The following is a 15,000-nucleotide window of genomic DNA, read 5'->3' as shown; positions in this document are numbered from 1 at the left end:
TGATTGGACTATACGAGCTTTGGGCTCATACGCGGAAGAGTAATAATTGTCGATCACGAGTCTAGCACGCAATCCAAGACCATGGTTAATCATACAAAACACACACACACACACACACACACACACACACACACACACACACACACACACACACACACACACACACACACACACACACACACACACACACACACACACACAAACTAGATACTGCGAGATACAAAGACGGAACACCACGAGCGTAGCACTCCTTTGTGTAAGATACAACTAGGTAAACACATGCACACACACACACACACACACACACACACACACACACACACACACACACACACACACACACACACACAATCAATGCTATAGAGGTAAGGCTTGGTAATTTCGTATTCTCGGGGATAATTGAAGTGATAATTGATTTTTCACGTAATCCCCAATGGAATAATAATTTCATTCGTAATTCCTTTTTTCAATTCCGAGTGCCAACATGGGGTCTTGGTGTTGTGTTAATTTAAAACTTATTACTAAGTCTGCCATTGTCTGGACATCTCCCTCTCCAAGCCGAGGAATTCTTCGATTTTCAGTCGCCAGTTTGATGCAGGGAAGAATTCTCTTTATCGTTCTCTTCTCTCTCTCTCTCTCTCTCTCTCTCTCTCTCTCTCTCTCTCTCTCTCTCTCTCTCTCTCTCTCTCTCTCTCTCTCTCTCTCTCTCTCACACACACACACACACACACACACACACACACACACACACACACACCTACCTCGTGGCGCAATGGTTAGAGTTCTCACCTGCCACTACGGCGGTCCGGGGCTGAAATAATTTCAGTATCGCTGCGCTGCGGGGTTGTTTCTCTCGTGGGCGGGGAGTTGGGTGTGTGTGTGTGCGTGTAAGGTCACAGTATTATCCATAGATCGGTCATATGAGCTCTGAGCTCTCATCTGGGAGGTTAATAACCGTCGATCACGAGTCCAACACGTAATCCAAGACCATGGTGAATCGCACTCTCTCTCTCTCTCTCTCTCTCTCTCTCTCTCTCACACACACACACACACACACACACACACACACACACACACACACACACACACACACACACACACACACACACACACACACACGCACGCACACACACACTCATTTTTTATTTATTTATTTACTTATTATTATTTTTTTTTTTTTTTACAAAATTGTATTTTTGTCTTGATAATGTGTCAAGAGATATAAATGATCTATTGTATATAACGTCAGACTATTTCGTTCTTCCTTGTGGGACTTTGGGAGCGATTGTGTTAATGGGCGCCCCGTGTTAGGTTAATGTTAAAATATTGTTCGTATTCGAATAGCTGATGTCAAACCAATACAGATTTTTACTATTTTTGTGTTTTCTTGTTACGGTTGTAGGGTTTGTGTGGATATAAATTTCAGATAGACCGTGTATTATGTAAATTCAGCTAAGGGTGTTCTTACCACAAATGAAAAAAGAAAAGTCGTACATACAACACATCTGTTACAGTTGTTGGCTTTTATGCTCATACATACACCAAAGGCTTTTTTCCCCCTCACACGGGAGGTAGCCAAAAGACAAAGGCATAGAAACCACTCCCACCCATTTCATCCCCTACAATCCTACATACTCCACTCCCCTCCACCCTCTCCCCTCCCTCTTATCTTTGCACCTCCTGGATGACGGGTCATCCCTGTATCTTGTCCACTGCCCTGGGTCAGAAGCAGTGTCGAAAGACACAGCACATCCACAGCAAGGCCGCTTCATTAATTCGGCGACCCCCTCCCCCCTCTCCGTCCTCTCATGCAGAAAAGAAGACGGGGAGAAAGTAGAATGTGTAGTTTCATCTTACGACATTCTTACTGTAGGCGGTAGTGATCGCATTTATATATTTTTTCATGCTATGGTACTGGACACAATCATATGCATCTCATTACATACTTTGATTACTGCTCTGACCAGCATTGCCTCCCAACAAAGAAGAGTGTTGGAATGGGAGTGCTTGTCCGCATATAGCAGTGCTTGTCCGCAGATGGCAGTGCTTGTCCGCATATGGCAGTGCTTGTCCGCATATGGCAGTGCTTGTCCGCATATGGCAGTGCTTGTCCGCATATGGCAGTGCTTGTCCGCATATGGCAGTGCTTGTCCGCATATGGCAGTGCTTGTCCGCATATGGCAGTGCTTGTCCGCATATGGCAGTGCTTGTCCGCATATGGCAGTGCTTGTCCGCATATTTTTCGGGGTCTACGTCAATCAATTCAATTTGATTTTTCGTTTATGAACATGATAAGTTATTGTGCACCACTGCATAATCCCCACCCATACATTTTGCAGGCCCTGCTTTGATGTCTAAATTAACTCCCGGGCATTGATTACAGTACGTATCTAGGGGCTCCCATGTTGCATCCTAGAGGGGTTTTTTTCTAGCCAGCGCCAGACAAATCTAGGTTTAAGAAAGAAATAGGCAAGAATTGGTTTACCACCGGGATGGTTAACTAATGGAACAGACTTAGTAACCACGTAGTGAGCGTTGAGACAGTTGGTTCTTTTAAGAAAAAATGAGGTAACTTTATGGATAAGTATGACAGGTGGTAATGGACATGGAACTGCCCAGTGTAGGCCTTATGGTCTCTTAGAGTCTCTTCCATTCTTATGTTCATGTGTTCTTATGTTATTATTCAGGTAGGAGAACTTTGGGCTGAGGCTAGGCTGTGCCTTACTGCACTGCTTTCGACCCAGTAGTTTGGTGGATGGGGTAGTATGGGTTAGTCTTAATGTGGGCGGGTGTCCTGACGTGGCTAGCCCCTTCAAAGGGGGGAAAACGGCCGTTGTATATGTATACATATTGAACATGTGACACACTATCGGAGAAAATAAGGACAAAAATAAGTTTTAATTTTACTCTTGTGCTACTACATTACTCAGTTTTAATGTATGCAGAACTAATCATCCATCATTATACACTAATCAGTATATGTGATATGTTATCATTATGCATTAGGTCAGATGCATTTTAGTATAAAAAAGTAACTGTCAACTCAGGATCGATTTGATGACGTATGTATTATTGTCGCCCATAAATACATAGCCTTTACCTTTTTCTTTCTCTCATTTTCAGTTTACCTTGTAAATTGATGAACCAAGTGTGCTTCGTAGGGAACAAAACTCGAACAATACGTCAGAGAGAGGCTTAGACATCATCTGGTTATGATTGTATTCAATATTGTGACGTCACGATACCGTACAAATGTTTTGACAAGACTCATGCGTTTCCTATGTGAAATCAGATTTGGTTATTGTAGCTCGTATATAGGCACACTAGTCATCGGGTGGGTTGGATTCCAAGCCTAGGGATGGACTGCGTCCAACGTTGGAGAATTTGGGTTGGGATCCAACCCTAGGGACGCCCAACCTCGGAGGAGATCCGAGGGAAAGAAATTACTAAGGAGGAGCATGCCGACAGGGGACCTTTTGGTCCATAACTAGGTCGGATGCGAAAAAAAACATAATAATGATGAATAAATAAATAAAAATATAATGTAAATAATAATAAATAGATCAAATAAATAAATGCATAGGTATAGTTAGATAATAAACAAACAGGTAAATAGTAAATAATAATAAATTGACAGATTAATGATAAATGAAAATCAAGCAAATAAAAAAAAATAATAACAAACAAACAAATAATATAAAATTGAAGATATATGTTAATAGTATTAATATTTACGACGTATTTAGAATTATATATAAACAACTTAGTAATAATAGATAGATTATTTAATACTATCAAATTATCTTGAAACAGAAAATAAGTTTTATGGAATGAATATTGGGGCAATAATCAAATAGTCGTTTGAATACTATTGTATGTAAACATTGGTCATTTTTTTTATGCGCGATAAATCCTGTCACTATTTGCTTGATATCTACACGTTTCACCGTGATGGAATGGAATACTGAGGTTATTTATGCTCTAATAGAGAAAATATGACTACAAGAGGCGCTTTGGGATGCGTGGCATCCTGACTATATTAAGAAATAACGATAATATAATCTCTCACTGATTCAACCTTTCAATTACCATTTTCTATGGATGATAAATATCTTCTGCCTAGTGCTCGATAATCTATGTGTTTGTATGTGTGTATGTTTGTGTATTTACCTGATTGTAGTACACAGGAAAGGAGAAACGCATGTGTGTGTGTATAAGATATGTAAATATCATCAAATATGCATTTTAGATCGCGAGTCGTTCAAAGATATTTGGACTAAAGTATTTCAGAAAGTGGCATAGGCATTGGGTCAGCCAATGAGAGTTCCTCATTGTAGATAGAGGGTGGGGCTTGCTGTAGCTCCTCTTATGTGATTGGTGGGAATTTCTCTACACGGTAAACCTGGACTTTTGTGTAACAATTTATTATAGGATGAACGAATGCAGTAGTTGGACTGCAAGCTTTTCGTCGACGAGTGTAACCTTACCTTAATACGTAGTTAGGATATGAGATGGTTGGGCTCCATTTGCACGCTTCTGAAATGGACGTCACCTCATGTAGACGCTTCCAAACCTAACCTAACTGAACACTTTATATTAATATTAATATTATCTTACTTATATTTCTTATTTTGTTTTATTTTATTTGTTCTTTTATTTGTGTATTTATTTATTTATTTATCTATTTATTTATTTTTTGAAAAGTATGAAATGGAAAGCGTCCGTCTCTTCAAGATACTTTTGTGAGCTGTTCGTAAATAAAAACGCACCGAACTGTAGCGAAGTGTGCTTGAACGAGATGTGGCTTCTGTCGTGTCTACATGAACGAAACTGTCGTTTTTTATCTGCCGCATCACGCCACTCCCAGATCCACTTCATACACTTGCATGTACATAAGCACCCCTGTCTGAGCGTCTAATCACACTGTCTCTTCTGTCTCGTGCCCAGGTTCTGACGGCGTGGACGGGAACTGCAGACGTCGAGCAGCCGAGAAGCAGAGGTCCTTCTCGGGTTCCTCCTCGCCTGTGACCTACGCAGGACGCGGAGGAACTTCGTCCACGCACTCACTCAACGATGTGCATCTTCAGGTCAGTCGCTAGATTGTGCTCGCCCTTGCGTCCCGTTGTCATATGTACACTTATGTTATGGTACCTGTGTATGGTGTCTTCACCCCCCCCCCCACATTCTCTCTCTCTCTCTCTCTCTCTCTCTCTCTCTCTCTCTCTCTCTCTCTCTCTCTCTCTCTCTCCCTCCCCCTCTCTCTATCTCTCTCATTTTCTCGCTCTTTCTCATTCTCTCTGTATGTCTCTCCTTTTATCTCTCTCTCTTTCTCTCTCGCTCTCTTTCTCTTTCTTCCCCTCCCCCTCTCTCTATCTCTCTCTTTGTCTCTCGCTCTTTCTCATTCCCTGTCTCTCCTTTTATCTCTCTCTCTCTCTCTCTCTCTCTCTCTCTCTCTCTCTCTCTCTCTCTCTCTCTCTCTCTCTCTCTCTCTCTCTCTCTCTCTCTCTCTCCCTCCCTCCCTCTCTCTATGCGTGTTTGTGTATTTACTTACCTGTAGTATACGCAGTTGGAGCTGAGCTTAAGGTCACGTCTCTTTACCTCCACTTATCGAAAAGCATCAGTGTGTGTGCATGTGAGAGAGGGAGAGAGAGAGAGAGAGAGAGAGAGAGAGAGAGAGAGAGAGAGGGGAGGGAGAGAGGGAGGGAGAGAGTAAGTATTCATCCAGCTAAGTGGTGTCATAGGATAACGTCAAACCGGTAATACCACGTCGTTTCCCCCCCCCTTTTTTTTTCCCCTCTCCTCTTTAATCCAAACTGTAATATGTTTCCATCCCTCTGAATGCTCTTAGTATTACAAGACCTTTCATACCTAGCGTCCCCCTTCCCCTTCCCCATCCCCTTCCCCTACCCCTACCTTTCCCCTTCTCCTCCTTCCCCTTCCCTTACCTTTCCTCTTCCCCTCCCCTACCTTTTCCCTTCCCTTCCCCTTCCCCTTCCCCTACCTTTCCCCTTCCCCTACCCCTACCCCTACCTTTCCCCTTCTCCTTCTTCCCCTTCCCTTACCTTTCCTCTTCCCCTCCCCTACCTTTTCCCTTCCCCTCCCCTTCTCCTTCCCCTTCCCCTTCCCCTTCCCCTTCCCCTTCCCCTACCTTTCCCCTCCCCCTACCTTTCCCTCCTCCTTCCCCTACACTTCCCCTTCCCCTACCTTTCCCCTTCCTCTTCCTCCTACCCCCTCCCCTCCCCCTTCCCACATCCTTCCTCTACCTTTCCCCTTTTCCTCCCATATCCCTTACTCCTTCCCCTCCCCTCCCCCTTCCCTCCTCCTTCCCCTATCCTTCTCCTTCCTCTACCTCTCCCCTTCCCCTTCCTTTCCCCTTCCTCTCCCCTTCCCCTTCCTCTCCCCTTCCCCTACATTTCCCCTCCCCTTTCCCCCGTCCCTCGTGTTTGGATACACCAGAACCTTCCGTGACCTACCTTTTACATTTATGTTCTTGTTAATATCAGATGATTGTGTGAACATAAGAATGAAGGAGACTGCAAGAGACTATAAGGCCTACACTAGGCAGTTCCATGTCCATTACCACCTGTCATCCCTATCCATAAAGCTATCTCATCTTCTCTTAAAAGAACCAATTGTTTCAGTGTTCGCTAGATTGTTACTAAGTCTATTCCATTCGTTAACCATTCTATAGGTAAACCAGTTCTTGCCTATTTCCTTCTTAAACCTAAAGTTGTCCAATTTAAACCCATTACTGCGAGTCCTGTCCTGCTGTCTTGATATGATGACCTTTCGTAATATGATGACCTTATCTTAATATGATTACCTTATCTTAATATGATGACCCTATCTTAATATGATGACCTTGAGATGGGAGCGCCTCGATGTGACCTTTCTTAATATGATGACCTTATCTATATAATGACCTTAAGATGGGGACGCCTAGATGAAATGCATGTTTGTAAATCTGAACGGAATCGTTTAGTATCGGACTGAATAGAAATTATAAAATGCATCCCCCCCCCACACTCTCTCTCTCTCTCTCTCTCTCTCTCTCTCTCTCTCTCTCTCTCTCTCTCTCTCTCTCTCTCTCTCTCTCTCTCTCTCTCTCTCTCTCTCTCTCTCTCTCTCTCTCTCTCTCTCTCTCTCTCTCTCTCTCTCTCTCTCCAGAGCGAAGAGGATATTCCCTTTTTCTCCGTTTTCTCCTTTATGGGCGAATTATTTTGGGAAACTTTGATCTTCTTTTGAATTCCATGGGCGTTCCAGACGAACGTGAAGAAAGGCCTCATTTCCTTCGTTTTTTGATGTATTTGTTTATTTCTTTATTTATCATTTGAATATTTATTTTGTAATTATCTTTTATGTATTTATTTGTTTTTCTGTTTGTTGGACCCATGTATTTATCTATTTCTGTATTTATTGGAATATTTATTTTGTAATTCCTTATTTTTTATGTATTTATTTGTTTATTTTTTGGACCCATGTATTCTATTTATCATTTGAATATTTATTTTGTAATTATTTATCTTTGATGTATTTATAATTGTTTTTTATCTATTGGGCCCATGTATTTATCTATTTATCATTTGAGTACTTATTTTGTAATTATCTTATATGTATTTATTTGTTTATTGATTTATTTATCCCATTTATTTATCTATTTATCATTTGAATATTGATTTTATAATTATTTGTCTTGTATTTATTTGTTTATTTATTCATCCCATGTATTTATCTATTTATCATTTGAATATTTATTTATCTTTTATATATTTATTTGTTTATTTATTTATTGTACCCATGTATTTATCTGTTTCTGTATTTATTTGAATATTTTATTTTGTAATCATTTATCTTTTATGTATCTATTTGTTTATCTATTTATTGGGCCCACGTCCACTAATGTCCATCTTTGCAAATGTGGCTGAAACTCTCGAAGTGTGTGGCTTCAGCATTTCGACCTGAAAGAGTGGAAGAGGAGGAGGAGGAGGAGGAGGAGGAGGAGGAGGAGGCGCTGGAATGAAGCCTCTGCTGTTGTGTGACATTTACCTGACCTCTCCTCGTCTTTTTCTTCCTCCTCCTCCTCCTCATTCTCCTCCTACTCCTCCTCCTCCTTCTCTTACTCCTGCTTCTCCTCCTCCTCATCTTACTCCTGCTTCTCCTCCTCCTCCTCTTACTCCTGCTTCTCCTCCTCCTCCTCTTACTCCTGCTTCTCCTCCTCCTCCTCCTCCTCCTCCTCCTCCTCCTCCTCCTCCTCCCCCCCATTCTCCTCTTCGTCCTCATTCTCCTCCTGCTCCTCTTCATTCTCCTCTTCCTCCTCCCCATTCTCCTCTTCCTCCTCATTCTCCTCCTCGTCCTCATTCTCCTCCTCCTCCTTCTCCTCCTCCTCCTCCTCGCCCTCTTTCTCCTCCTCCTCCTCTTCCTCCCACAATACTCGTCCTTCTCCTCCTTCTCCTCCTCACTTCCTCCTCCTCCCCCCTTCCACACTACTCCTACTCATCCTCCTCTTCGTCTTCCTCTTCGTCTCCTCGTCTTCCACTTTTTCGTCTCCACCTATTTCTCCCCCTTCCCCTCGTCCTCCCATTCCTCCTCACCCTTCCTCCTCCTCATCTTCCCTTCCTCCTTCCCCGTCCCCACCTCCTCCCCTCCTTTTCCTTCTCTTTCTCCTCCTCCACCACCTCCTTACCCTGTCCTCCCTTCTAATCTTCCTCTTCCTCTTCTTCGTTCTCCACCTCGTCCTTACTTTCCTCCTCTTATTCCTCTTCTTCATTCCTCCTCTTCCTAATCTTCCTCCTCTCCTCTTCTTCCTCTTCCCCACTCCTTTCCCCTTCCCTTCTCCCTCTCTCCTACTCCCCTACCTCTCTTATCCTCATCTTCTTTTTCATCCTCCCTATCCTCTTCATCATCTCCATCCACATCCTCCTCTTCCTCCTCCTCCTCCTCCTCCTCCTCCTCCTCCTCCTCGGCTCTCCTCGTCGCCCTCGGCTTATTGCGCTTCCACTCCCAACTCGTTGAGTGTCTTCCCCTCCTCCCCTCCTTCCCCTTCCTCTTCCCCTCCTCTCCTTCCCCTTTCCCTTCCCCTTCCCCTCCTCTCCTTCCCCTTTCCCTTCCCCTTCCCCTTTCCCTTCCCCTTCCCCTACATCTTTTCCTTTCTTCCCTTTTTACTTTCCCTTCCACTATCCCCTTTTCCTTTCCTCATTTCCCATCTCCCTTCCCCTTCCCCATTATCCTTTTCTCTTTTCCTCCCCCCTCCCCTTCTTTCCCCTATCCCTTTACCTTTTCCTCTCCTCTTTTCCCATTTCCCTTCCCCTTCCCCTATCCCCTTTTCCTTTCCTCCTTTCCCATTTCCCTTCCCCTTCTCCTTTTCCTTTCCCTTCTTCCCCTTCCCCTTTTCCTTTCCTCCTTTCCCATTTCCCTTCCCCTTTCCCTATCCCATATTCCTTTCCCCTTCCCCTTCCCCTATCCCCGTTTCCTTTCCCCTTCTACTTCCCCTTTTCCTTTCCCCTCCCCCTTCCCCTTCCCTTCCCCTCTCCCCTTCCCCTTCCCTTCCCCTCTCCCCTTTTCCTTTCTCCTCTCTCCCTCTTTTCCTTTCCCTTCCCCATTCCCTTCCCCTTTCCCTCTTCCCCAATCCTCATTTCTTTCCCTCCCACCACTTTCCCTTTAATTTGCCCCACCACCTCCCCCTTTACCCCTTCCCCCTCCCCTATCCCCTCTCCCCATATCCATTTTCCCTTCCCTTTCCCCCTTTCCCTCTTCCTTTCTTTTCCCCTTCCCCTATCCCAATTTTCATTCCTCTCCCCATTTTCCTCTCCCCTCACTATTTCCCCCCACCCTCTCCCCCTTCCCCATTTCCCCCTTTCCCCTTCTCCATTTCCCCCTCCCTCACCCCAATTCCCTCACCCATTTCCCCCTCTTTCCATTTTCCCTTCCCCTACCCTGTTTCCCTCTCTCCATTTCCCTTTCCTCCCAATTTCCCTTTCCCTACCCCCATTTCCCTTTCCTCCCCATTCCCCTCTTTCCCTCTCTCCATTCCCCCCACCCCATTTCCCTTTCCGCACTCCATTCCCTTTCTTTCCCATTCCCCATTCCCCTCTCTCTTCCCTCACCCCCCTCTCTCTCTCTCTCTTCCCCCCACCCCCCTTCGGCCATAAGAACAAAAGGGGGGGAAGGAAGTGGGCACCACACGGTGTCCGGGGGGGAAAGGGGGGGAAGGGGGGATTGGGAGGCCAATCGATATGCCCTGGGAATGTCTTGTCGACGACCACTTAATCTGTTTGCCTTTGTACGTGCACTGCTTCTCGGCTTCCTTGCTTGTTTTCTTATTTTATTCATTTATTTATTTATTTATTTATTTTACTTTTACTGTTTTCTTTCTTTCTCTCTCTCTCTCTCTCTCTCTCTCTCTCTCTCTCTCTCTCTCTCTCTCTCTCTCTCTCTCTCTCTCTCTCTCTCTCTCTCTCTCTCTCTCTCTCTCTCTCTCTCTCTCTCTATCTATCTATCTCTTTCCATCCGACCTCTTTATAGACCAAAAGGTCTCTCTCATCGGCATGGTCTGCGCAGGGTCTTAAGTATAATTAGTTTAATTAAAAATATAAAAAATATATATAATCTTTCATTGTGGGTACAAGTAGTGTGTTACATCATTTATAAGATTTTTTAATTATGAAAAGTTAAATACATCTGTCATTTGTAACTTCTGTTTTCCTTTGAATATGTAGTCATTACACTTACGTCATTATTATTATTATTATTATTATTATTATTATTATTATTGTTACTATTATTATTATTGTTATCATTGATACAAAGAAAGAGCATATTATTATTATTGTTAATATAAGTTATCATTATTACTCGTATCATCATAGGTTTTAAGGAGGAAGTATGAATTAATACAAAATTGATGTGTTGGATTATAATGGATGGTAGAACGGAATGAACGATAGTAGATAGTGTATCAAGGAAACGAAAATGGTAGTTGGCGGAAATTAGGCTTGTATAGGAGGAAGGAATAACTGTAAAGAAGAGAAACGAGGAAGATTATGAGAGACTGGAAGCGAAACGCAAGGTGAAGGTGGCCAAAAAACAAACAAATAAATAAATAAATAAATAAATAAAAAATAAGAATAAAAATAAGTTTTGAGGTGGGAAAGGTGCTTGAGATTTATTTATTCTATTTTATTCTATTTTATTTTATTTATTTATTCATTATTCTATTTATGAAAAGAGTACGAAGAGGGGGGAATCGGGAAGAGAGGAGAGAGTAAAGAAAGCAGATGAAAGAGAGGGCTGTCAAGAGAGAGATGGGTGAAGTATATCAAGATGTTGAATGTAGGAGTCGGAAGCTTTGCTTGTAGGTATGGATGATGCTATGAGAACGAGTGAATAGAGGAAATTATTATAAGTCTTTTACAAAAGATGTATGGATATCGTTGGATGAAATGAAAACTCAGAAGGCACCAGGATTGCATGGATGGCATCCATAATACCTGACAAAGAGTGGACTGACTGGTGAGATTATTCATTGTGTGTCTGACGCTCTTTCTGCACGTATCGACTTTTTGCCGTCCGCCGTCCACGACACGACGTCGTACTCTCCAATAACCATGCGTGTCTACGGACGCTTTCACCTGTGGTCATGGTTACTTGAGAGCACGACGTCGTTTCGAGGACGGCGCACGGCGAAAAGTCGATACGTGAGGAACGAGCCTAAGGGATGGGAGTAGTGAGGCAAGTTTATATTAGTTTTAGAGGGATCAGGTTGTTGATTGTGGTCGAAAAGCTAGACGGACGTGTGTTACTTAGAGGATTAGGAAGGGAACAGGGAGACTGCAGTCTGGGTTTAGGAGGGGAAAAGGATAAAGGATTTGTGATAGGATAGGCGCTTGAGAAGTATTTAGAAAAAGGTAAGGATCCATTTAGAGTTTTCATGGACTAAGGGAAGGGTTATAAGGCACACACACACACACACACACACACACACACACACACACACACACACACACACACACACACACACACACACACACACACACACACACACACACACACACACACACATATATATATATATATATATATATATATATATGTGTATACATATATATAAGGTGTGTGCGTGTGTATTTTGTACTTTTTATCATCGTTATCACTATTATTAGCATTATTTGGTATTACTACCATTGTTTATCATTACTATCATTATTATTAGTAGTAGTATCATTATTAGTAGTAGCAATAGTAGTAGTATAATTTTTAGAACGATCACTAAATTCCATTCTGTTGCTGATGACTTGATTGAGGCGCTTTGAAAACATGGTATGAAAATTAATTCAACGAAATGGAAGTGACGACAATGTCTAGGGATCCAGGAAACTTAAACATAAATATTAATGGTCAAGAAGTGCCTCAACTTGAATCAGTAAAATATTTAGATGCACAGATTCATACTGACAGTAAAAATGAGTATGAAATGACAGACAAGATTAAAAAAGATTTACGTGAAGTTTTGGCCTGTTTTCTCTTAGCTGTGTTGATATATATATATATATATGTGTGTGTGTGTGTGTGTGTGTGTATATATATATACATATATATATATATATATATATATATATATATATATATATATATATATTTCACGAAAAGTCAAAGTAATAATGTAGCAACTATTCTCTGCTCGATTTCTCTGTGTGGGAGTGAGACGTGCACTCCTACCACTAACACGCACTCCAAGACCCAGTTGGTTTCTTCTTCTTTTTCTTCTTCTTCCTCATTTTTCTTCTTCCTCTTCTTTTTTTTTTCTTTCTCTTTTTCTTCTTTTTCTTCCTCATTTTATCTTCTTCCTCTTATTTCTTCATGATCTTCATCATCATCTCTTTTCTTTTTCTTCCTCTTCTTCCTCTTCATCTTCTTCATCTTCTTCTTTCTTTTTCTTTTACTAGAGAAGACAGAAAAGAAAAGTTATTTTTGAGAGAATATAATTCGATTTTGGCCTCAACGAGGGTCCTCAAACATATACAGACGAAACCTCGTTGACAACGAGACCATAAGGACTGAGTTGCGCGCGGAAGTCATCAATGATATCAATTATCAGAAAAAGCTGGCTAAGACGGTACAGCCAGCTCAGATGAAAACATTATCATAGAAGACCTGACAGGGCTTTTGAAAGGGTCTTCCGTGCAAGAAGGCCGCTTCCAGGAAGACCAAGAAAGAAAGGTCAGACTCCCCAGGAAGGTCTAATGTGCATGCGGACATGCACAGAAGTTGCAGACAGAAGTTGAAATGGATGTAATTTTTTATTATACGAGAGACAGATAGATGGAGGGAGATTATGTTGTTAATCAGGACAGCTATAGACATAGACCTATTGGTGGTGAACAGATAGTAGTATTAGTAGTAGTAGTAATAGTTGTAGTCGTAGTTATAGTAGTCTAAAGTTCCCATGTAGGAAGTGATAACCCACAAAAAAGAAGGAAAAAAAGAATAGTGATAATAATAATGATAATAATAATAATAATAATATTAATAATAATAATGATGATGATGATGTGAACACGATGCCCATGGCAGTCACGTGTCACTCCTCCGTTCCCCGTGTGAATTCGAGGGGTTTATCCACTCGCACCCGCTCTCCTCGGGGCCACTTCCCCTCTCCACTCATTTCCCCCATTTTCTGTTGCTCATTCGTCTTGCGTCACACTTTGCAAAGTTCCTCGCCCTTTTTATTCTGTCTGTCGCCAGACGATTTAATTAGTTTCCGTGGCACATTCTTGGCACACTCCTAGAAGCGTTGACATGACAACCTACATCGCGTTTAACCTTCCGTGCCAGTTAGTACTTTCCCTGTCTGTTGTCAGACTATTCCATTCATCTCCGTGGGACTCCTCTTGGTACTAGAGGACTCTCCTCTCCATCGCTGAGGGCCGGACCCCTCGCCGAAGGAGTTCTGGAAACCTCAGAGAAGTCTCCGGTCATGGCTTGTCCACTGGATTCCTCCAGGTCGTTTCTGCCTTGTCGTTCTTTTCCCCACACTCAGTCCTTGCTCCACCCTTCACCCACCTCTCCCACCCTCACCCCTGACCTTTTCTCCGACGCTGACCTCGTTCGCTTCCTTATGACCCCGACCTGGTTTGCCCTCTTGGTCTTTTTTCCAAGGGACGGTTTTAGCTGCGGCTGGGAGGAGGCCTCTGGGGGTCGACCGTCTTTCTCCATCGCCCTTTAACCTTTCCAGCTCCGCTTCGGAAGCTTCTCTTCGGGTGAATGAAGTCGCGTGGTATTAGCCACTAAGAGAATCTCGAAATGTGACAAGGAGGCTTTCTCTCTCTCTCTCTCTCTCTCTCTCTCTCTCTCTCTCTCTCTCTCTCTCTCTCTCTCTCTCTCTCTCTCTTTCTCTCTCTGTTTTCTCCTCTCCCTTTCTCCAACCATCTCTCTCCTCCATTCTCCTTACTTTTCTCTCTCCTCCATTTTCTCTCTTTTCTCTCTTTCCCTCTTTCGCCTCTCTAAATATGACACGGAGGCTTCTTAGGTTAATCTGGAATTCATTTAACTCTCAAATGCTCAGAGAGCAATTCTCTCTCTCTCTCTCTCTCTCTCTCTCTCTCTCTCTCTCTCTCTCTCTCTCTCTTCCTCTCTCTGCTTTCTCCTCTCCCTTTCCCAAACCTTCTTTCTCCTCTTTCCCCTCTCTAACTGTGAAACGGAGGCATCAGCGGTTAACTTAGAATTCTCTTAACTCTCAAATGCTCAGGGGCCATTTGAAGCTGAATAGAATCGTTTGGCATTAGCCAGAATAAATTATATGAAGGAAGCACAGGATCTTCGTGGAGTTCAACCACAACAGAAATAAACTGTCAGGGGTTAAAAAAAATCTGGGATTAAAGCTTAATTGCATTGGATTTAACCCCCCAAATCCAGGGTTATGTTCGCCTGGCGTTCGACTTTGGCCAGAATAGAAATAAATTAATTAATAGATAAATAAATAAGTAAATGAATTGCATTAAAAAT

General features: G+C 42.7%; 1 protein-coding gene across 7 annotated transcripts in view; it reads left to right on the top strand.

Annotated features, from left to right (window-relative positions):
* LOC143039494 (uncharacterized) overlaps positions 1 to 15,000 on the top strand; it is a 957,356-nt gene that overhangs the window by 847,777 nt on the left and 94,579 nt on the right. For all 7 annotated transcript variants that reach the window (XM_076209611.1, XM_076209609.1, XM_076209610.1 and 4 more), the window contains one exon: positions 4,948 to 5,087. In XM_076209611.1, coding sequence (XP_076065726.1) covers positions 4,948 to 5,087 — 140 coding nt within the window. The remainder of the gene's footprint in view (positions 1 to 4,947; positions 5,088 to 15,000) is intronic.

This window comes from Oratosquilla oratoria, chromosome 26 (assembly GCF_046742065.1).
Source record: "Oratosquilla oratoria isolate Oo_2021 chromosome 26, ASM4674206v1, whole genome shotgun sequence".
Classification (NCBI taxonomy): Eukaryota; Metazoa; Arthropoda; class Malacostraca; order Stomatopoda; family Squillidae; genus Oratosquilla; species Oratosquilla oratoria.
Note: the sequence above shows the minus strand (reverse complement) of the source record. Positions and strands in the feature narration are given on the sequence as shown.